Below are 22227 nucleotides of genomic sequence, written 5' to 3' on the forward strand. Positions count from 1 at the left end.
TCATGGTTACATGCTTCCACCCAACTGTATTAAGCAATATAGAATTGGAACTGGATGCGTGCAGGATGGAATAGGAATGGAAGAGGGAATGGTGTTTATCAGTTGTAGTGCAATGTAAGTCTGCCTGGCCTAATAGGCTCATCACCTGCAGGCAGTCGTTCGTTTAAAGATTTCCTGCACCTATAGTACAAGCCGGGCCATACATTAGCCCGGTCTGCAAGCAAACAACCGCCCCCGTAGGTCCGTCCCTTGCATGTTCCCTTGCACTCCTACAGTAGACAGCGCCTTGCCACGACGAGGCGCGTAGGTTCAGCTTCCGAATAGACATTGCATTTGCATTTGTTCTCATAATGAAGGAACCACGGGTTGAAAACCTAAAGACCATGTCCCTACTGTAAAAGATGTTGGACATGATGAAAACTTGAATGGATGAATCATTCACGATTTTTAACAATTGACCAACTGTGAAAAAAAAAAAAAAAGCAATAACAAACCAAGGATTCCGGGCCGCCGGTCGGTGTTTAGAAGGACGCTGATACATCTGTCAAGTTACACAGCTGATATTTTCTGTTCTACAGTTTATACGCAAATTACTCTTGGATATCCCACTGTAGAAGTCTGCCGACGACGTAATCGTGAATATTAAAGATATTTCACCCTTACTGGTAAGAAAAATCATGGCTGGCAGAGCTCTGAAGAGGCTGATGACAGAGTATAAACGTGAGTATTCCTTTTAATAAGGTATTAATTGTTGGATATGGTCTGTATATCTTTGCAGTCATTTTACATCAACTGATAATGTTTAGACGATGGGATAATTCTTTACCAAACGGGGGCTGCGATTCAATATATAATAAACTCATGCTCTCAAGGTAAGTGATTTTGGTACATAAGCAACACATAGTTAATTGTTCCATTGTGACTGCAAGAAGTGATTGGAAAAAGACCAAATATACCTATTTTAGGGTATTTAAGGATGCGGCAGTGTTTACCAATGATCTCTCTGACTGGCCGTGTTGTTTACCAACCAACTTCAGTGTACCCGTGTCAAAGCAGTGGGAAACTTAATGATTTAACCAAACCTAACCTAACAGTCCAATTTAACCTTACTTGCATTTGACAATCAGCTTTCAAATTTAAAAGATGCGATTTAGAAACGTTACGTTTGGCTGGCTACTGGCAAACGTTGTCAGAATATTTACGCATTCTTAATCCTCATTTATAGCTTTCAGAGGTAAGTTCCTGAAATTCCACAGTAACTGTGGTAATCCAAGAATAATAAGTAACCTGTGAAAGACTCATTTCAATAGAAAATATGGAAAGGCTGCGACCATTTGGTAAAGAATAAATGACGATGGTTATACTATGGTATGTGTACCTACCATTTGAATATTAACTTTAGTAGTGTAATTAGGTGGTTGTTGAGGAACTGACTGCCACTTTTAGCAAATGAGGCAGTGGCTGAATTGTTAGAGAGATGGTCTGCAGTCCTAATGGACCCAGGTTCGAATCCCCTCTGTGGCTGGGAACAGTTTAAGGATTTGAATTTCCAGACTTTACTGATCTACATGAAGACCCACTGACATGTAAAAATAACCCTGCTAATACCAATACACCAGTCCTGTATGAGACACCCTTAGTACGGTATGTATTCAGTATTGACAGTGGGTGTTAATGCCGAAGAGGTGACATGTGGAGATGTATGGTATGTAGGAGGACTAATGGGCCTTGGGAGCAGGCTCTGAAGCTTATGCCCAGAGTTGAACACAAAAAAAATAATGATAATTGAGAGTAAATGTAGAATAAAGTGATGGGTATTGAGGGAGAAGGTGACTTCCAGTGTGATGTTATAGTGAATGGAGAGAGACTCGAATTAGTGAAGAAGTTCAAATACCTGGATATGGCACAGTGATTGAAAAGAGAGAAAAATGTGCAAAAGAAGTGGAAAGTAGATTGAAACAAGGAAGAAAAGTAGCTGGTACTATAATGGCCTTGATAAGAAACAGAGGGTTGAGCGTTGCTGCTGTACGAGGCTTAGGCTACATGAAGGAGTGTTAGTGCCAACTTTTCGTATGGATATGAGACTATGGTGTGGCATGAAAATGAAAAGTCAGGAGTGAGAGCAGTGGAGATGGGACTGTTGAGGAACGTATGTGGAGTACAGAGAGCGGATAGGATACGTAATAATGTGATTTGTGAAAGATGCAGAGTGAGGAAGTCAGTGGACACCAGAATCAGAGAGAGTGTACCGAGATGCTATGGTCATGTGGAGAGAATGGTTGACAATAGAATGGTGAAGATTGTATATCTGAGCAAATTTGAAGAGGGGAGGAGGGGAGGTAGGACAGGAAGGTGAAGAAATATGGTGGATGAGTGTGTGAGGATGAGAGATATGGAAGTTGGTGAGGCTAAGGGACTGGCAAGAGATCTAGCTGGCTGGATGAATTTTGTGCGGAGAAGCATATGACCAGGGATTTGTCACCCCATTTTAATGTGAGAGCTAACTCTGTTGGATAGGTATATGGGAAGCTACAGTAGGGTATGTGATGGAAATCTTTTGGCTCATCAGGATTCTGTCTATTGGCAGACACCTCAATCCCGTAAGGGATGGCCACAAACAAATCACCTCCACGTAGCCCTGTCCAGTGCCACTTCACTGCTTTGTTCCCAGCTTACACCCCACTCCCTCTCTCATGTAGCCTACCTTTACACTCCATCCTTCCATCTGATTCTCGACCTTCCTCTCCCTCTCTACCCCTCCACCTCACACTCATACACTCTCCTCACTAGTCTCTCTCCATCCTCTCCATATGGCCAAACCACCTCAGTGTATTCCTCCTAGCGCTTTCTATCGCATCCACATCCACACCTCAGCACTCCTTCACTTCCTTATTTGTCAGTCTGTCTCTCCATGATCTTTACATGCTCCTCTCAGATATCTCATTTCCATTGCTCTCACTCATGACTTGTGTTCTCCCAACAGGGTCCAAGTATCACTTCCATAAGTTAGAGTTGGTATCACAGTACTGTCATGCAGTGACTTTTTTACTTCCATGCTCACTTCCCTGTTCCTTATCACTGCACTCAAAGGACCAGCAACCTTTCTTCCCTCTTGTACCCCTTCAAGCAATTCACCGTCTAAACGTCTATCCTTACTCATCATGCTACCCAAGTACAGTACTGTACTTAAATGCACTCGTATTTTCCATTTCCTTCTCATCCAGCCTCACTGTACATTCAATGACTTCACTTCTTTCAAACACCATAACTTTACTCTTCCTTACATTCACCTTTAGATCCATTTCTTACACACACTCCCAAAGTCATTTACCAAGCCTTGCAGTTCTCCTTCATCTTCACTTAATAGTACAGTATCATCTGCAAACAACAGTACAGGAAGTTTCCAGACACTGCCCTCTCTTATTAGGGTTGCTTCAACATCCACTTCTCTACCTTGTATCTTTTTATAACCCCATCCATATACAGATTGAACAGCCTTGGGGACATACACATCCCTATTTCAATCCAACATTCAGATAGAAAAATTCACTCAGTTCACTATCCACACACACTGCAGCATTAGCACCCTCACACATACCCTTCACAGCATTCAGCAACTTCGCATGTACTCCATATATCCTTAATGCTCCATATATCCTTAATGCTCTACATTCCATGTCTGTCTTCCCTGTTATATGCTTTCTTCATATCCAAGAAGGCTGCATACAACTTCTTTCCCTTCTCGAGAAACTTTACCACTAAAGGCCTAAGAATGAGTATCTGATCCACACAACCTCTTCCCTTCGTAAAACCTCCCTGTTCTTCTCCAGCTAATTCCTCTGTTATATTCTTAACCCGTTCAGTAAGTATCCTATCATATACTTCTCCTGTTACACTAAGAAAACAAATGCCCCTATGGTTACCACACTTCATTTTCCCCTTTTCCTTTGTACAGGGGAATAATTATACCTGACATCCAATCCTCCAGGATTCTACCTTCCTCCCAGGCCAATCTGCACATCTTCCATATCCGTTCTACTACTATCTCTCCCCCATCTGTCTATCTGTCTATTGCCAGACTCCTTAATCCCATACGGGGTGGCCACAAACAAATCTCCTCCAAGTCGCCCTGTTCCCTGCCATTTCACTGCCCTGCTTCCAACTCACACACCCCCTCTCTCATATACCTCTCCACTCCATCCTTCCATCTCATCCTTGGCCTTCCCCTCCACCTTACTCACATACACTCTCCTTGTCAGTCTCTCACTCTCCATCCTCTCCACCTGGCCAAACCACCTCGGTGTGTTTCTCCTAATGTTTCCCATCACATCCACATCCACACCACAACGTGTTGTGTGAAACAACAACCCATATCATTTGAAGTGTTTATTTAATGAACACTCATAATCACCAACCTCTGCTCAGGGGTGCCACCCTCCTACCCCTATACACCCAGGCGAAACCATCTCCACCCGCCTCTACCCTGGCTTCCAACCCTCCCCACACCCCTACCCCTCCAAACCCCTCACCTGCCACTCCCAACTGGCAGCCACATCTCAAGCTAACCTCACACTCCACATTCAGTCACACCACCAACACAAAAACAAAACAGCAAGATATGCAAAAAGTATGCTGGTAGTGTTTGGAAACTCCCTGTACTGTTGTTTGCAGATGATGCTGTGTTGTTGAGTGAAGACGAAGGGGAGCTGCAAGGCTTGGTGGATGAGTCTGGGAGAGTGTGTAAGAAACAAAATCTAAAGGTGAATGTAGGGAAGAGTAAAGTGATGGTCTTTGAGAGAGGTGAAGGCAGTGAATGTACAGCAAGGTTGGATGGTGAGGAATTGGAAAATGTGAGTACATTTAGGTACTTGGGTAGTGTGATGAGTAAGGATGGAGGTTTGGAGAGTGCAGTGCTGGAAAGGGTACAGCAGGGAAGAAAGGTTGCTGATTCCTTGAAAGCAGTGATAAGAAACAGGGAAGTGAGCATGGAAGTGAAAAAGTTACTACATGACAGTATTGTGATACCAACTGTAACGTATGGAAGTGAAGCTTGGACGTTGTTGGAAGGGCACAAGTCAAGAGAGAACAGTGGAAATGAGTTATTTAAGAGGGGCATGTGGTGGCTCAATCGGTAGAGAGGTGGCCTGAAGTCCTAACGGACCCAGGTTCGAATCCCGGCTGGGGCAGGGAACAGTTTAAGGATTTGAATTTCATTAAATCAGGCTTTACTTATCTACCAGAAGACCCGCCGACATGTCGTAAAAATACCCCCGCTAATACCAATACACCAGTCCTGTATGAGACAGCCCTAGCATGTATTCAATATGGACGGTGGGTGTTAGCGCCGAAGTGGTGACATGTAGAGGTGTATGGTATGTAGGAGGACTGCTGGGCCTTGATAGCAGGCTGTGAAGCCTATGCCCAGAGTCGGACACATAAAAAAAAAATAAAAAAAAATAAAAAAAAAACATGGAGAGACAGGCTGACAAATGAGGATATAAAGGAGCATTGTGGTGTGGATGTGGATGTGATAGGAAGTGCTAGGAGGAATACACTGAGGTGGTTTGGCCATGTGGAGAGGATGGAGGGTGAAAGACTGACGAAGAGAGTGTATGTGAGTGAAGTGGATTGGGGGAGAGGGAGGGGGAGGCCAAGGATGAGATGGAGGGATGGGGTGGAGAGATATATGAGAGAGCGGGGTGTGAATTGGGAGCAGGGCAGTGAAATGGCGGGGGACAGGGCGACGTGGAGGTGATTTGTTTGTGGCCACGCCGAACGGGATTGAGGCGTCTGGCAATAGATAGAGAGATAGATTATTGATGTTGTTGTTGTTATTACTATTATTATTGTTATTACTGTATTATTATTATTTTTTATTGTTTTATTATTATTATTATTTTTATTTTTTTTTACTGCTGCTACTACTACTACTACTACTACTACTACTACTACTACTACTACTGTACTACTGCTACTACTACTACTACTACTACTACTACTACTACTAATAATAATAATAATAATAATAATACCACTGCAGTATTATTATTATTTGTCATCATCATCATCATCATCATCATCATCATTTTTACATATCTAAAGGCAGGGTGAGGTAAGAATTAAAAAAAAAGGGAGGGGGGGAGAAATTATAGTATGAAAATAGAACGATCAACACCATGCTTAGTGAGACGGACCAGACACTGATTCAAACATTGTTCCAGCCCCCAGAAGCCAATGACCACATCACAAACCTAATCATGTGCACGTATTTGAGGGTAATAATATTCTCTGCAGACACTATTTCTCTCATATAGGCTACACCTAACAGATAATCGGTTCATTATTATTATTATTATTATTATTATTGTTAATTTTCCTTATGATTATTATAATAATAATAATAATAATTATTATTATTATTATTATCATCATCATTGTTATTATTATTTTTAAATTTCCTTATTATTATTATTATTATTATTATCATTATATTATTTAGTTATAACGAGCGAATAATTGTAACATTCACTATCATGGGAGGGGTTAATGCAGTGTTCAGCAAACACAGGGTATCAGCAATGCCTAAAGCTTTTTTTTTTTTTTTTTTTTTTTTTTTTTTTAAAAAGTATTACCATATATTACCTTTCCATTTTCTTTTCAGAGTTAACACTGAACCCACCAGAAGGTATCATTGCTGGGCCAACAAATGAAGAGAATTTTTTTGAATGGGAAGCTCTCATTATGTAAGTTGTGCTGTGTGTAAGTGTTGCATATTTGAGGTGTTTGAAAGTAGAATGACAGACAAGCCACGCATTGTAATGGTCATATTCTAAACAGATATATTTTGTTTTCTGTTTTGTATAAAGTACTGTATATGTTTCTGGTTTGGTCAGTTTTATATATGAACCTTAATCTATTAGGCTTTTTTGATGAATTAGCTTTTCATATCATGTTCATATTCACCTCTTGCCATACACTCACAAAAGTTTCCCACTGATATATTTATACTTAAAGCTTTACCTGGGGACTTGGGGCAAATCACATCCATAACAACAAAGTGATGTTCCATTACCCCAAGGATCAGTTGCTTTTCATGGCCTGTAAAACACAGTTTGACCATGTACTGTATAGTTTACCCTAAGGATCAGTTGCTTTTCACAGCCTGTAAAATACAGTTTTACCATGTATAGTAGAGCTGCTGCCAGTGTCAGATGTTGACACGCCAGCCAGTGTAATGCACATACTGTACAGTATACATAAATTTGCATATTAATTGCGAGTAAGATTTTTTATAGAATATATGAATACTGTAGTTCTGGAATAACTGTTTATACCCATAGCTCTTTTGTTACAGTTTTTTATTTGTTGCCTCATTTTGAGTTGTGGTTGCATTTCTAGAAAATGCTGCTTTTTCAGGAATTCCTATAAGAAATTACACTTCCATGCACTGTTCTGTAGAATACCTGTAGCTACTGTATGTTATTCTTGGAAAAAAAATTTGTCTTAAAAGATTCAAAAATTGCTGCATGCAAAACATGAGTGGTAAAGGACAGTAATAGTAGAGTGTTTTTTTGAGGGCAAGACTGTACTGCAGATTACTTGGAGCTTCCATTCTCATCAGTCATGTGCCCCAGATAAGGTTAGTTTCCATTATTTCATTTTCACTACCTTATATGAATGTAGGAAATTGATTGAAGGTGATTAATATACACAATTTAAAAGCAGGTTTTTAATGCTGCTGATTGATTACCAAGTTTTACACCATCATAAAATCCTAACTTTATTTCAGGGGTCCTGAAGGTACCTGCTTTGAATGTGGAGTGTTTCCTGCCAAGTTGATCTTTCCCCCTGACTACCCACTCTCACCACCAAAAATGCAGTTTACGTGTGAGATGTTTCACCCAAACAGTGAGTTCAACCAGTTATTATCGAGTTTCAAGAGTACAGTAATTGTACAGTACAGTAAAACCATAATATAACAGACTTCAGTAGACCGGAATTCGCTTTTATCGGAATTGAGGAGCTACTAGACTAAATTCCTATATGTCAGAAAAAGTTTGATAAGGCCAGAAGCAATCCGGACTGCCTGACCACTTCATCTATGTTCACCACAATAAGGTAAATAAGAGACATGTTTGTCGATGTACAGTACACAGTACAGGACTGCAGTGTAGTGAAAACAATTTGCTGCAATCCAGACTAATGTCTGATATATCAGAAGAAGTCTGGGTTAGTAGGAGGAAGTCCAGATGTCGCTTTTATTGGAATTTCGCTTTTTTCAGGATGGCTTGGGCCCCAATTAGTTCGTTATAGTGAGGTGTTACTGTATTGTAAAATGAAAGGTCAGCAGTGACTCCTTATGGAAGCATAATATAGTATATATGTATATATATATATATATACCAGTATATACAGTCATCCTGCATACAGTGCGTGAATATGGGTGACACAGCCTGTCGTACTATATAAATTCTCACTTTTCGAAGCATGGGATCTCATGTTAAAATGGCTTTATGGGCGACACATCCTGAATTTTCGTATATTGATTCAACAATACCTATCCCTAACAAAAATGCAAAAGGAAAACTTACAATAGAAACATGCAAGAGTAATACTGTATATTTATGAAAATTCAAGACCTTACCAGCATTGTACAAAGGGTAGATAATGAAAATTGTTGTGGTACCTAAGGCTGTACCACGGAATCTGAATCAAAACACTCACAGCTGTTCTGTACGGGCCTCGTCCCGTGCCTCACTATCGCTCTCTTCACTACTGGAGGGGTTTTGGCTCTCTTTTATTTATTTATTTATTTTTCTTGGATGGAATGGTTTGTAGTCTCATGGCCTTTGGTTCCTTCTTTCTTACATTAAAAGAAAAATAATAAGATAATCCACCTTCTCCATTCTCAGTACACTCATACATGTGAAAAATCCTTTTGGTAATGAATCATTCTGAATCATTACCAATCAAATTTTTCATTACCAAATTGCCCCACATTTGGTAATGAAAAATACGAAATGGCAGCCCTGTTGACGATTGCGATAGTGATTAACGAATGCTCATAAAGCACAATATTGTGTGGCCAGTTTTGTGGAATGCACATCTTAGTTTCCACTAGGGTAAGTGCTGCCTGTTGCTGCTCCAGGAAACCCTCAAAGTCCAGGTCAGTCACCACAGACAATACGTCATCATCCTGCTGCTGTGGTCACCACTCACTCACACACCAGCCTCACTCCACGACACATACTCACCAGCCCCACCCTTACCCATCGCACGCTACAAATTATGCTCACAAATTGCGAGAGAGAGTACTGTATTTGCCTCAATTTTTCGTGCCTGTCACACATTGCGAGTCACAAACACACTTTCTAAATAATTAATTATTGTCAGACCCCTGTCACACATTAGGTGAGATGCACTTTGTGAAGGTGCACTTTAGGCGAGGTGTTGGGTCTGGTTAGTACTTGGATGGGTGACCGCCTGGGAACACCAGATGCTGTTGGCATCCCTACGTGTCAAGTGGGGTTGGTGGAGGATTAGTGTCCCTCCCTGTAAAACAATTAACTCTAAGCCCTTGGCCACCCCATTTGGGATACATGGCATCTGGCAATGGATGGATGGATGGACTGTACAGTATATATGATAAAATATATGTATTTATATATATATATATATATATATATATATATATATATATATAGGTAGATAGATAGATACATGCATACATACATACATACATACATAAATAGGTAGATAGATAGAAATATAGTTGCATGAGCAACTTACTGAACAATAGGTGTTAATTCATTATCAGTTCATCAAAAAAAAAAATAAAAAAAAAAAAATAATAATAATAATAACTTAAAGTGAAGCAACCTTAAACAAGCCATAGCTATACCCCTGATCACTAGAGTTGGTATGCTTTACTGTTTCAGTGCCCTCCTTGCTGCATTTTCTAGTCATAAACGCATTTTAATTTCCAACAGTTTACTCCGATGGGCGTGTATGTATCTCCATCCTGCATGCACCCGGCGACGACCCAATGGGATACGAGACAAGTGCTGAGCGATGGAGCCCTGTCCAGAGTGTAGAGAAGATCCTCCTTTCTGTTGTCTCCATGCTGGCAGGTCACATATTTATGCTTTTAGTAATGTACACTATGCCTTTTACACAGCTTCATTTTGACTAAGCTTGGCTGTAGTATAACTTTACTGGTAAGTTTATAGTACAGACAGTGTTTATTACCTGGGAATTTGATATTACAGAATTGATCATGAATGCACCTTTTTTTCCATTTTATACTAGAAGTTGATATGAGGATGGATAAATAGATAGATAGATAGATAAATAGAGAGATAGAAAATGAACATATCGTGCTTTTACTTAGTCATCACATTTCCAGAACCCAATGATGAGAGCAGCGCAAATGTTGATGCAGCCAAGATGTGGCGTGATGACCGGGAGCAGTTCAACAAGATTGCAGAGAAGCTAGTTCGCAAGACTCTCAATCTGCCATATCCATAGTTCTTACATGTTTTGATGTTTTGAGAGGTCAGCTTTGGTACTGTCTATTGAAAGCTTTCGCTTTAACCGGTTGAGCTTGAAGACAATTTTTATTTGTTTTTGCACCCACTGGATTATTTTATTTGGCTTAGAAGACCAAAATAGCAGTGAAAGACAATATTATGTTTGTTGTGGCCCCAGACTTATTTGCAGGTGAACCTAGTAAACTGCAGGTTGCAGCTTCTCTTCTTTTGTAAGGCACCATCCTTATTTCAGGAGATAGGGATGTTTCTATTATCTGACAGTAGAGCAGTCCCATTATATCATGCCACCACATGAAACTGCAACTCTACTCCAGACTATTAAAAAAAGGCTATATATAACCCCACCAGGTCATAAAGTCTCTCCTGAGTTAAACACAGTCATCAGGAAATAGCAAGAATACACTGGGAAAATTCATCATCGGGTTAAAGTGATCAGCTTCTTCAGCCTGACAGTAATTTTTATTGTCTTCATGGTATTACCAGATGATTTTATTCAGCATAGGAGAGCACCCTAGCAGTGAATGAATAAGTCAGTATCTAGTGCCTTTAGTCTGAAAAGTCTCTCCTAAGCTGGGAGAATAAATAGAAGACAGCAAGATTAAAATACAGATGATTTACCTGAGTTAAAGTGGTGAAGAGTAATGTGAACCTTTCTTAAAACACTGGTTGTTGATGCACAGTGTTGCTGTAGTGTCTTAGATCCTTTAGTACATTGATAACTTTTTCTTATCTTGTTCTAGCTGCCCCAAGATAATTTTATGAAAGTAAGGAGAGGCAGTTTCCAGTAACTGTTGGTAAAGAATTAGCTGATTTTTGGCTCCTAGTTTAGCTTCAGTAGAAAACATCAAGTGTACGATGTCTAACCTCAGTATGAGCATTCCTTAAGAGGATGCATAGGATCATTTAATATGTTGTGATTTGACCAATTAGAGAAATCCCCCAAGTAGCAGAGGAGTTAGAAACAGAATCTGTTAACCCTTTCACTACCACATCTCTCCTTATCATCATCATCATCATCGTTTTTCGTCCTTCTGTTCCTATATTCAAACTGGGGTTGGACGTGTGATGCCTTTTTTCCACTGCTTCCTATCCTGGATTAAATCTTCTCCAATACTCAGTCTTTCCATATCTTGCATTACAACACTTTTCCAGGTCTTCTTAGGTCTTCCTGGCAGTCGATGTCCCACCACCTCCAGTTCCTCTGCTATTCTCACACAGCTCCCTTCCTCACTCCTCCTCACGTGACCAAACCATATAAGCCACCTCTGCCTCAAGATGATATCGAGATCCTTCACCTGCATCTTGTGGCTACCTCCTCTCTCAAAACTCTGTCCTCCCATCTCACTCCCGCCATGTATCTTAACATTCTACGATCAGTACTCCTAAGAACATTCATCAATCTCTCTGTCAGGGTCCATGTTTCAGCACCATATATCAATACTGGTCTAATGCAGGCCTCATATATTTTACTTCTGTGTCTCTGTGGTATGTGTGTGTTGACCAGTAAGCTAGCTGTTTCCTTCAACTTTAACCATGCTGATGCCACTCTTGTTCTAACTGATCTCTCCACCCCTGCTTCACAGTCCAATACGTCTCATAGATGGCAGAACTGCTGCACTTCCTGTAGTGTGCCCACATTCACCTATAGCTCATCTTTTGTTTCATCTCCCTCCACCTCTCTTCTTATGCAGGCTGGGCAGTGAAAATTTTGAACTCCTGTCAAATTCTGCAGACCTGAACACCTTCTATGGCACCACTTACTGCACTCCGTGCACAACACTGAGTTCACTCTTACTCCTCTGCCTCAGCATCCACATGGCAATTTTCCTGACTGAATTCATTCTACTGGTTTCTTGCCTGTCACCATTACCTTTGTCTTATCCATATTTATTTTCATTCCCCTCTTCTCCATTCAATTTTTCCATCTGTTTAACATTTCCACATCTCTTCATAAGATTAACAAAATTGTGTAGCCTATCTATCTATTGCCAGACGCCTCATTCCCGTTTGGGGTGGCCACAAACAAATCGCCTCCAAGTCGCCCTGTCCCCTGCCATTTCACTGCCCTGCTCCCAACTCACACCCCCCTCTCTCATATACCTCTCCACCCCATCCCTCCATCTCATCCTCGGCCTCCCCCTCCCTCTTCCCCCCTCCACCTCACTCACATACACTCTCTTCGTCAGTCTTTCACCCTCCATCCTCTCCACATGGCCAAACCACCTCAGTGTGTTCCTCATAACACTTCCTATCACATCCACATCCACACCACAACGCTTCTTTATATCCTCATTCATCAGCCTGTCTCTCCACGTGACTCCACAGGCTTCTCTTAAATAACTCATTTCCACTGCTCTCACTCTTGACTTGTGTCCTTCCAACAATGTCCAAGCTTCACGGAAGCGAAGCTTGGACATTGTTGTTCCGTGTAGTGAGAGCAAGAATAACTAAAGCATTAAAGACATCAGCTTATTGAAAGGGTTACTTAGGGTTATTTGCAGTAGCCTACAGATACTGTATGTGAATGTGGAACAGTACTCTTTATGTCTTCCATATGTCTGTAAATTCTGTTTATACTAACAACAATAGAGCTGATAATTCATTTTAATAAAAGAACATCTGAAACAGTAAATCAGAGTTATAGTGACTCATTTTAAATGAAGGTGACTGATGCTGCTTTATAAATAAATAAATAAATAAGTAAATATATAGTGGAGGCACTCACCATCCACTCACTCAATGTAGTGCTGCTCTCGGGTGTCTGCCCTTTCCTCTTTTCCCTTCTTCTTTCCTTCCATCCTCTTCTGTCTTTCTTTCCTTCATTCTTTCCTTGTCCTTCTGCCTATGGGTGACTTTACACTGAGTGACAAGCCAAATGGTTTCTTGTACACCAGGAAACCATTTACTATGCTGGGTGGTAACCATATAATCAAATTTTGGCACCTGGTGGTTTAGTGGGTAATTATTGCACACCAGTCGTATTGAGCCGGTGAAGGTTTATATCCAAGGGGTGGTTGGGGTTGATTGCTCATGTAATGCCACTCAGGGATGAGTGAGGCTGGTCCCTCTCATCTTAAATCTCAGGACCAACTGCCTAGCCCCGGGCTCCTACGCTCCTCATAGGGCTATGTAGGATTGGATGATGGGTGGATGGATGGATATATATATATATATACATCCATCCATCCATCCATCATATAATCCTACGTTGCCCCATGTGGAGCGTAGGAGCCCGGGGCTAGGAAAGTTGGTCCTGGCATTTAAGATGAGAGTGACCTGCCTTACTCATCCCTGAGTGGCATTATGTGAGCAATAAACCCCAACCACCCCTTGGATATAAACCTTCACCGGCTCAATCAGATTGGAGCACCTTTGTTACCCATTAAACCACCAGGAGCCAAAATTTGGTTATATGGTTACCACCCTGCGTAGTAAATGGTTTCCTGGTGTACAGGAAATCATTTGGCTTGTCACTCAGTGTAGAGTCACCCACAGGCAGAAGGAAGAGGAAAGAATGAAGGAAAGAAAGACACAGGAGGGAGTGTAAAGTCACCCGCAGGCAGAAGAAAGAGGAAAGAATGAAGGAAAGAAAGACAGAAGAGGATGGATGGAAAGAAGGATGGAGGAAAGGACAGGGCAGACACCCGAGAGCAGCACTACATTGAGTGGGTGGATGGTGAGTGCCCCCCCCCGCCTACCACACACAAACACATATATATATATATATATATATATATATATATATATATATATATATATATATATATATATATATGTATATATATATATTATATGTTTACATATATATGTATATAATCACTTCAGCCAGATAAGGTGAAGGCTTTGATGAACAGAAAATATATGTGAGAAACCCTACAAATGTATAATGTGGTAGAAAACTACTGAATGTTGTGGAACAACTTTGTTTTGGTTGGAAAGCATGTTTGTTTGTATTTTTTTGTATTAGTGTTGGAATGAAATGGATGTTATGTCCTCATGGTAATTCATTCTTAATGTGATGGAGTTTGAGAGTTCAGGATGAATACCAAAAAGGAGTGAAATGGATGATGAAAAGCGAAAACAACTGTCTCTGATTTGCTGTGTGTTGTGACTCCATGCTCCTTGGTCTGGAGTTTTATGAAAGTTTGTTTGTAGACTTGTGAGTTGGGGCAAGCATTGTGAGGGCTTGTATGATGTGAAAATGATTGTGTGGTCCATTTCATTGGGCAGACAGTTGATACTTCTTCCATAGTTCGTCTATGACTCTATGTTTGTATTTCCCTTTTCCCTATAGTGAAAATTTTGGTCATTGGGATCATGTTTGCATTTACATCGGCGTATGCTCCACAGGCAGGCTTGGATGAGGTAGAGAAGGATAGATTCTTGGGTGACCTGATAGGTGTAGTAAGTGGTAAGGGGGATGATGAGATTGTGGTTTTGGGAGGGGACTTAAATGGCCATGTAAGTGAGGGAGTTCATGGGAGATGTGCATGCGATACAAGAAATGAGGAAGGGGAAATGATACTTGAGTCTGGGGAGGCAGTGAACATGATTGTGTGCGACACACATTTTAGGAAAAGTGAGTAGGTTGATTACATGCGAGTCTGGGGAAAATAGGAACCAGATAGACTATTTCTTGGTCAGGAGGGCCGATAGGAGGTTAGTGAGGGATGTTAAAGTTATAGGGAGCGAGGAGTGGGTGCTGCAACACAAGTTATTGATATTTGACATGGTGCTTAAGGAGCGGGTGAAGAAGAAGAGGACCTATGCACCTAGGAGGAAAATATGGAAGTTGAAAGACAAACAATAAGGGTTGCCTTCTATAGCGAGGTGAATAGAGTGGTGGCTGAACAGGGAGACATTGATAGAAGTGTTAATGAACAGTACAGAGCCCTCAGGAACAACCTTTTGAGAGTAACTGATTCAGTGTGTGGATGGACAATGGGCCTCCCAAGACATAAAGTAACTTGGTGGTGGGATGAGGCTGAAGAAGCTGCGGTTAAGGAGAAAAAAAGTTTTTTCCAGGAATGGCAAAAGGGTGGTAACCAAGAGGAATACTTGGCTGCCAAGCTTAGGGCTAGAAGAGAGGTTTACTGGGCAAAGTCTGAGCCACAGAGACTTTTACTTGATAATTTAGATAATGTGGAAAGGAAGATTATGATATTTATGATGGCAGAGCAGCTGAAGAGGAAGAATAGGGATATCATGGGTGAGCAGTGTGTGAAGAATGGTGAGGAAAAGATAATGGTGAACAATGGTGATATTAAAGATGCCTGGGGAGAGCACTACAGCCGGTTGTTGAATGAGGAGTTTGACTGGGACAGGGAAGTTCTGGATCCAGCAGATCCATTGTTTGGCCTTAGGCTTTTGATTGATGCTGCTGCTGTGAGCAGGGCAATAGGTAGGATTCAGGTGCGGAAGGCAGCAGGTGTGTCTGGGTTGACTGCCGAAATGTTGAAAGCCTCAGGAGATATAGGAGTGGGATTAATCACTGATTTGATAAATACGATTATACTGTATATGGGTATGTTGTCCCAGAGGATTGGCTGAAGGGTGTACTTGTAAATGTGTACAAGGGGAAGGGTGATGCCCTGGAAGGAGGAAATTATAAAGGCATAAAGCTTTTGGACCAGATAATGAAGGTAATGGAGAGTGTTCTAGAAGGTATGATTAGAGAAAGAGTGAATATTGATGAGATGCAATTTGGGTTTATGCCAGGCAAAGCGACCACTGGTGCCATATTCATTGTTCAGCAGCTTCAGGAAAAATGTATTGGGATGAAAAGGGAACTGTACTTTGTTTTTGTCGATTTGGAGAAGGCCTTTGACAGAGTCCCTAGAGAGGTGGTGAAGTGGGCAGTGAGACAGCCTGGGATCAAGGAGTCGCTGGTTGGGGTGGTTATGGCCATGTATGTGGGTGCTCGCACCCAGGTAAGGGGGGAATGGAAATTTGAGTGAGGAGTTTTCTGTGAATGTTGGTGTGCATCAGGGGTCAGTCTTGAGCCGCTTGTTATTTATTATGGTACTTGAAGCCCTCTCACATGACTTCGGAAGTGGACTCTGTGGGAGATGTTGTATGCTGATAACTTGGTGTTGATTGCAGAGAATGGAAGGGAGGCGGAAGAAAGATTTAGGAAGTGGAGAGATGGTATGGGGCACAAGGCCTTAAGAGTAAATGCAATAAAAACAAAAGTGATGGTATCAAGGGCTGGGTGCAGTACTGTCAAAGAAGAGGGGGAGTGGCCATGTGCGATCTGCCACAAGGGCGCGTGGAGTAAGTCCATCTTGTGCAGGGTTTGCGATAGGTGAATGCATAAGAGATGTAGTGGTATTAGAGGTAGACTGTGAGATAATATTGATTTTATGTGTACAGTGTGTCAGGGAGAGCATGTGGAGATTGCCAGGCATGAAAAGATTGAATTTGCTGGCAAGTCTCTTGAGTGTGTGCAAGAGTATTTTTTTTTTTTTTATCTGGGAGTCATGTTATGTGCTGGAGGTGGGGCTGGAGCAAGCTCTGTGGCTAGAATGAGGAGTGGTTGGAAGAAGTTCAGGGAGCTGTTGCCTCTTCTGACACTGAGAGGGCTTTCCCTCCGTGCTAAGGGATCTTTATATTCAGCATGTGTTAGGAGTGTAATGCTGTATGGTAGTGAGACCTGGGCAGTAAAGGAAGAGGATATTCGCAGGCTCAGTTGTACAGAAATGACAATGATTAGGTGGATATGCAGTGCGTCCCTGAGTGCGAGGCCTGGAGGGGCCAGGTTTATGATGAAAGAGTTAAGGGTTAGGATGGGACTGGAGTGCATTGGTGTTGTGAGGAGGAGAGGTAGATTGAGATGGTTTAGGCATGTAGAGAGGATGGGGCATGATAATTAGGTGCAGAAAGTGAGAAGTGTTAATGTTGGGGGTAGGGTAGCGAGAGGTAGGCCGAAAAAGACCTGGGACGAAGCCATTGAGTGTGACCTCAGGGATAAGGAACTAAATAGGGAAGATGCGAGAGATTGAGCAGCTTGGAGAACTACCATTTGGTGACCAATGCCAATGCATTCAAGCATGTTGGAGCCTTAAAAAACAAAACAAACATTATACAGTACCCTATTTTTGTTGGGTGGTACTGGTTATGATAATTATGATTATGGTGAATCGTTGGGTGGTAACCATATAACTAAATTTTGGCGCCTGGTGGTTTAGTGGGTAATAACGGTGCTCCAATCGAATTGAGCTGGTGAAGGTTTATATTCAAGGGATGGTTGGGGTTTATTGCTCACATAATGCCACTCAGGGATGAGTGAGGCTGGTCACTGTCATCTTAAATGCCAGGACCAACTTGCCTAGCCTCCGGGCTCCTACGCTTCTCATGGGGCAATGTAGGATTAGATGATGGATGGATGTGAATATATGGTTTGGATGATAATCATGGTTATAGATAAACAATACAGCAATCCCTTGGTTATCGCACACATGATTAAAGCAGTTTTTGTTATCACTATTAGATGAAAATCTGCACTCTTACTTTTATCATGCAATTTTTTTTTCCCTGAAAAATGTTGGTATTGCACACATGATTTGGTTTCTGCCGACAGCAATGGTGCAGTATGTGTGCGTGTGTTTTTTAATGGTTTTTAGGGATTCAGAATTGAGGCCTTACTTGAAGAGTTCTTCCCAGGTAGGGGAGACCACTATCTCTCCATCCACTAGCCATAGGACCCCTCTCCTCATGCCCATTTGGGTCTCTCTGTGGTACATGGTTCTTCATTATTGTGCCCTTTTTATCACTTCCTGTTAACCTAACCATTCATGTGTGTGATCTGATATCATAACAGTGTATATGTATGTATTTACTGGATGTAAATTATAAAAAGGAAAATCTGGGCTAATGAGTAGGGTGCCTAGTACCAATTAGGATAAATCCCAAAGGTTCTGTGCTTTCGTTATGACACAGTTTCATTATCACACACTAGGCTGGGTATCATGTATGCATAATAACCAAGGGATCACTGTAATGATGAGGACTCCTGCTTTATGCCATATCTCATTATGTCATCAGTAACTAGTTATATACTGTACATAGAACAGGTAATACTGTATTCTGAACTCCCCACATTAGATGTCATGTAGGATGGATAAGAGCAAAATTCCCCAGACACCTGCTGCTAACTTACATGATGAATTACTCTATACACATGGAGGAAGTTGTTTTCTCATTATTTGTAAGCAAATACCCTTATATTTGCTGTACAGTAATATGTTGTTGGAAATCATTAAGAAATAGTGCTGTATTTTTAGTATATACTGGTACTGTATGAAGAATGAAACTATATGATTTGGCCACATGTGTATGCACAATGCTCAGTCACTTTTTTTTTTTTTTTTTTTTTTTTAAATCCATAAACCTGTAAATGCTAAAATATTGTAAATAAAACAAAAACAGATGTATAATATATGTACTTCAGTTCCTATAACAGTCATAAAATTAAAAGTGATTCTTAGGAATGAATACATCAAGTTGGTTTCCGTTCTTCCATCCATTATCTAATCCAGTAATGCCTCAGAAGGAGCTGAGGGGCCCAGGCTAGACTACTCTGGGGGCCTCAGAGAGCATGGGGCTAGGATATAGGAGAGCCTAAAGCTACTGTAGCCCAGACCAATTAAGCTGTAGGAGACCAATGCACATCCCTGGCAGCATCTTTACATTATAGAAAAACTGCCAGGTACATCATGAATTTTAATAATTTTCATTCAACTTCTGGAAGTTTATATAGTTCTTAGTTTGATCATTATAATGTTCAACATCCAATTATTATGAGTGATTGTAATGGCAAGATCATAATTGTGGTATAGTCAGCTTTAATAGCTTTGGTCCGATCTGAGCCAAACTTTGTGATATGGGGGAGGATCAGGCAATTCTAGGGTATTTAGATTTTGAGAGTGATCGTTCAAAGGCCAAGGTCAAAGAACAAGTCTATATGCCTTGGCGCTAGGATTGCCAAATCCAGAGACGAATGTGGCTAAGCTGGAGAGATTTGTACAGAGTAATAATCTTCAGAAAATCGTCAGGAACAGTGCAGAATCTCATGAATGTCGCCGATAATTTCATATAAAGCATAAGCTCAAGCTTCCTTGTAGGCAAATGTTAAAAATTACCGCCAAGAGAAAACGCCTGTTTAGAGCTATTAAAAAAAAAAAAATGGCTATACCACTTTGTGCACGCCAGAATTTTCTTTAGTCCTTTACTGTAAAACTAATTCCAATATTGGTTTTGAAAATTTTGTACGTGTTCAGACAACTTACGAAGGAATAACAAAAGGAGGATTAGACAAGAGATTCTGATCCTTTCTTAGACTTGAGTGCGATCGTCTTTTTAGTAGAAGTATAGATACTTAAAGTAAACAGGAAGGACCGCACGTGGTGTAATGCTGGTGGTTGCATACTGAATTATTGGGTTTTTCGTTTTGTGGAAGACGCCGACCCCTATTACGTTAAGGTAAGTCATGTATTATGATTATGTGACAGAGAATGGCTGGAGGTAAGCAGTATCTCCCAGTTCCGAGTCTGTCGGGGGGTACTCTAGACCTGCATCAATATATGGGGGTACTCTTCAGGCCCGCATCGGTATGTGGTGGTATACTAGGCCTGCATCAGTATATATAATAGTAATCCTTTACCAGACGGGCTGCCTATTCCACATATATCAAATACATTATCTCAAGGTAAGTAATTTTGGTACATATATATGTGCAACATTGTTAATTACAGAATTGTGACTGCAGGAGGTGATTGGAAAAAGACTAGGGGGTATTTAACCCTCTCAGGAAACCAGGGCTTGTACATAAAAAATTATTATTTTGGTTAAACTTTACTATAGTCCCAGTACTTTACTGAGTGGACTACTTAAGTGCCACCATCGATACAGCTTAGCGCTCCACTCAGCGAAGTACAAGAGTTCTGAGTGGAGTACGGTTGAATTAAAAGCAGTGCATAGCAGAATTGTGGTGAGTAAAACATTGAATTAGTTCAGAGTGAATGGCGAATCAAAATTTTGTTACCAACATCACAAATAGGAGGTACGACAATTTCCTGTGTCAAGTGCAGAGTGAAATTTGAATTTCTTGTCTTTCCCACATTGTCATTTCTGTCACCGACCTACCGTCGTTATACTTTGATTTGTTCCGTCTCAAGACTTTCATTCATTATTTTCCGCATGCATTTTGATTTATTGATTGGGAATGGTACACAATTTATTACTGCTGGGTATACCAATGTTCTCAGTGAGGTTTTACATATGTAAAAGCTCATTATCACCTGCTTGAGTTTCCCTGATCATTTACACGTGTTCTCTGAATAGCCTAACTGGATGATCAAGATAAAGAGACATTACTCTTGGGCACAACAAGGGCATATTAGGTCAAACTTCATTTAGAATCTTTTGTTTCACATACCGGTAGCAACAGTGCTGTTGGGCGGGTAATCATTTCCCTGAAAAACCATAGACGGTTCCCTGTTTATAAATATGTACTTTACTTGATTGACTGTATATGATACCGGTAAAGAATGGTTACCATGCGGCACAACTAGTGCTGAATGACAAAATTCATTATGAATCCCCTCACAACCTCGCATTGACAAGTTGGTCATTTCCTTGTCAAAACATGGATAGGTTAGGTTGGTTTATGGCTGGTTCCCTGCAGTTTCCTCTTGTATGACGTTTCCTGGCTATTTTGTACGTAGACTGGAATTTACTTCATGTATATGACAAAGGGTGATTACTGTAGAGCACAGACATAACTGAATATTTAAGCAATTGTGGATCACATGCATGACCTTGGCTGGTCATTTCCCTGTCAAAGACTGTTTAGGTTAGGTTATGGTCAGTATTCGTAAAATACATTTTCTTGCTTTTTTGCCCTTATTCTACATGTGTATTCTAATTTGTTGAAGGATTATGATTAAAAATTATTACCATGGGGCACAGCTACTGCTAAATTTTTGACAAAATTCATCGATAATTGCCTGCATCACCTTACCTCAGTGTCCATCAAAACATGGACGGTTCCCTGTACTGGACGCCTTGAAGGCATTTCCCTGTTATATTATGAATGTACTGTACTGAAGTGAATAAATGCATTAAAGAATGGTTACCAGGCGGCACAGGCAGGGCTGAATATTATGACAAAATTCATCTTGAATTGCTTTCATAACCTAACCTCGACAAGTCCCTTACTAGGTCTTGTCTCCGTCAAAACATGGGTAGATTATGTTTGACGTTCTCCATTTAATATGTTTACAAAATAATTCCCGGTTATTTTGTACATACCCACTAATTTACTGAATGATTATAATGAAACTCATCACAGTTGGGTAGAGATGCAGCTGAATGTTGGGACAGAATTATTTGTGAATCTCTTGCATCACATCACAAATGATTATTGTTAGGCCAGTGTGGCATACTGTTCTCTGATTGCAATTTTTTTCATCAGTAAAACAACCACAGTATTCGCAACTGTATGATACAAGCTTTGTTAGATTTGATTGATAAGTTATGGCTGAATAACAGAAAAACATCTTACAGAGAGATGTTTAAGACAAAATTGTTTGCACGTGAGAAAAGAGAAGTCAGAGATTATCACCATTATACAGCTGCATCTTTCTAGTTACTAAGTAACACAGTATTGCAGATACTT

The 22227-nt window shown here is 40.7% G+C and overlaps 1 protein-coding gene across 1 annotated transcript; it reads left to right on the forward strand.

Moving 5' to 3' along the window:
- Positions 1-620: 620 nt before the first annotated feature.
- Positions 621-10820, forward strand: Ubc7 (ubiquitin conjugating enzyme 7). Its single transcript, XM_080270020.1, has 5 exons — positions 621-720; positions 6662-6743; positions 7790-7908; positions 9990-10130; positions 10406-10820. Exons 1-5 carry the CDS (start codon positions 678-680, stop codon positions 10525-10527), a joined length of 507 nt encoding a protein of 168 aa, XP_080126146.1. The 5' UTR covers positions 621-677; the 3' UTR covers positions 10528-10820.
- The last annotated feature ends 11407 nt before the right edge of the window (positions 10821-22227 follow it).

Source organism: Coenobita brevimanus, chromosome 39, assembly GCF_032717465.1.
Source record: "Coenobita brevimanus isolate Jiangsu-jjx chromosome 39, ASM3271746v2, whole genome shotgun sequence".
Taxonomy (NCBI): Eukaryota; Metazoa; Arthropoda; class Malacostraca; order Decapoda; family Coenobitidae; genus Coenobita; species Coenobita brevimanus.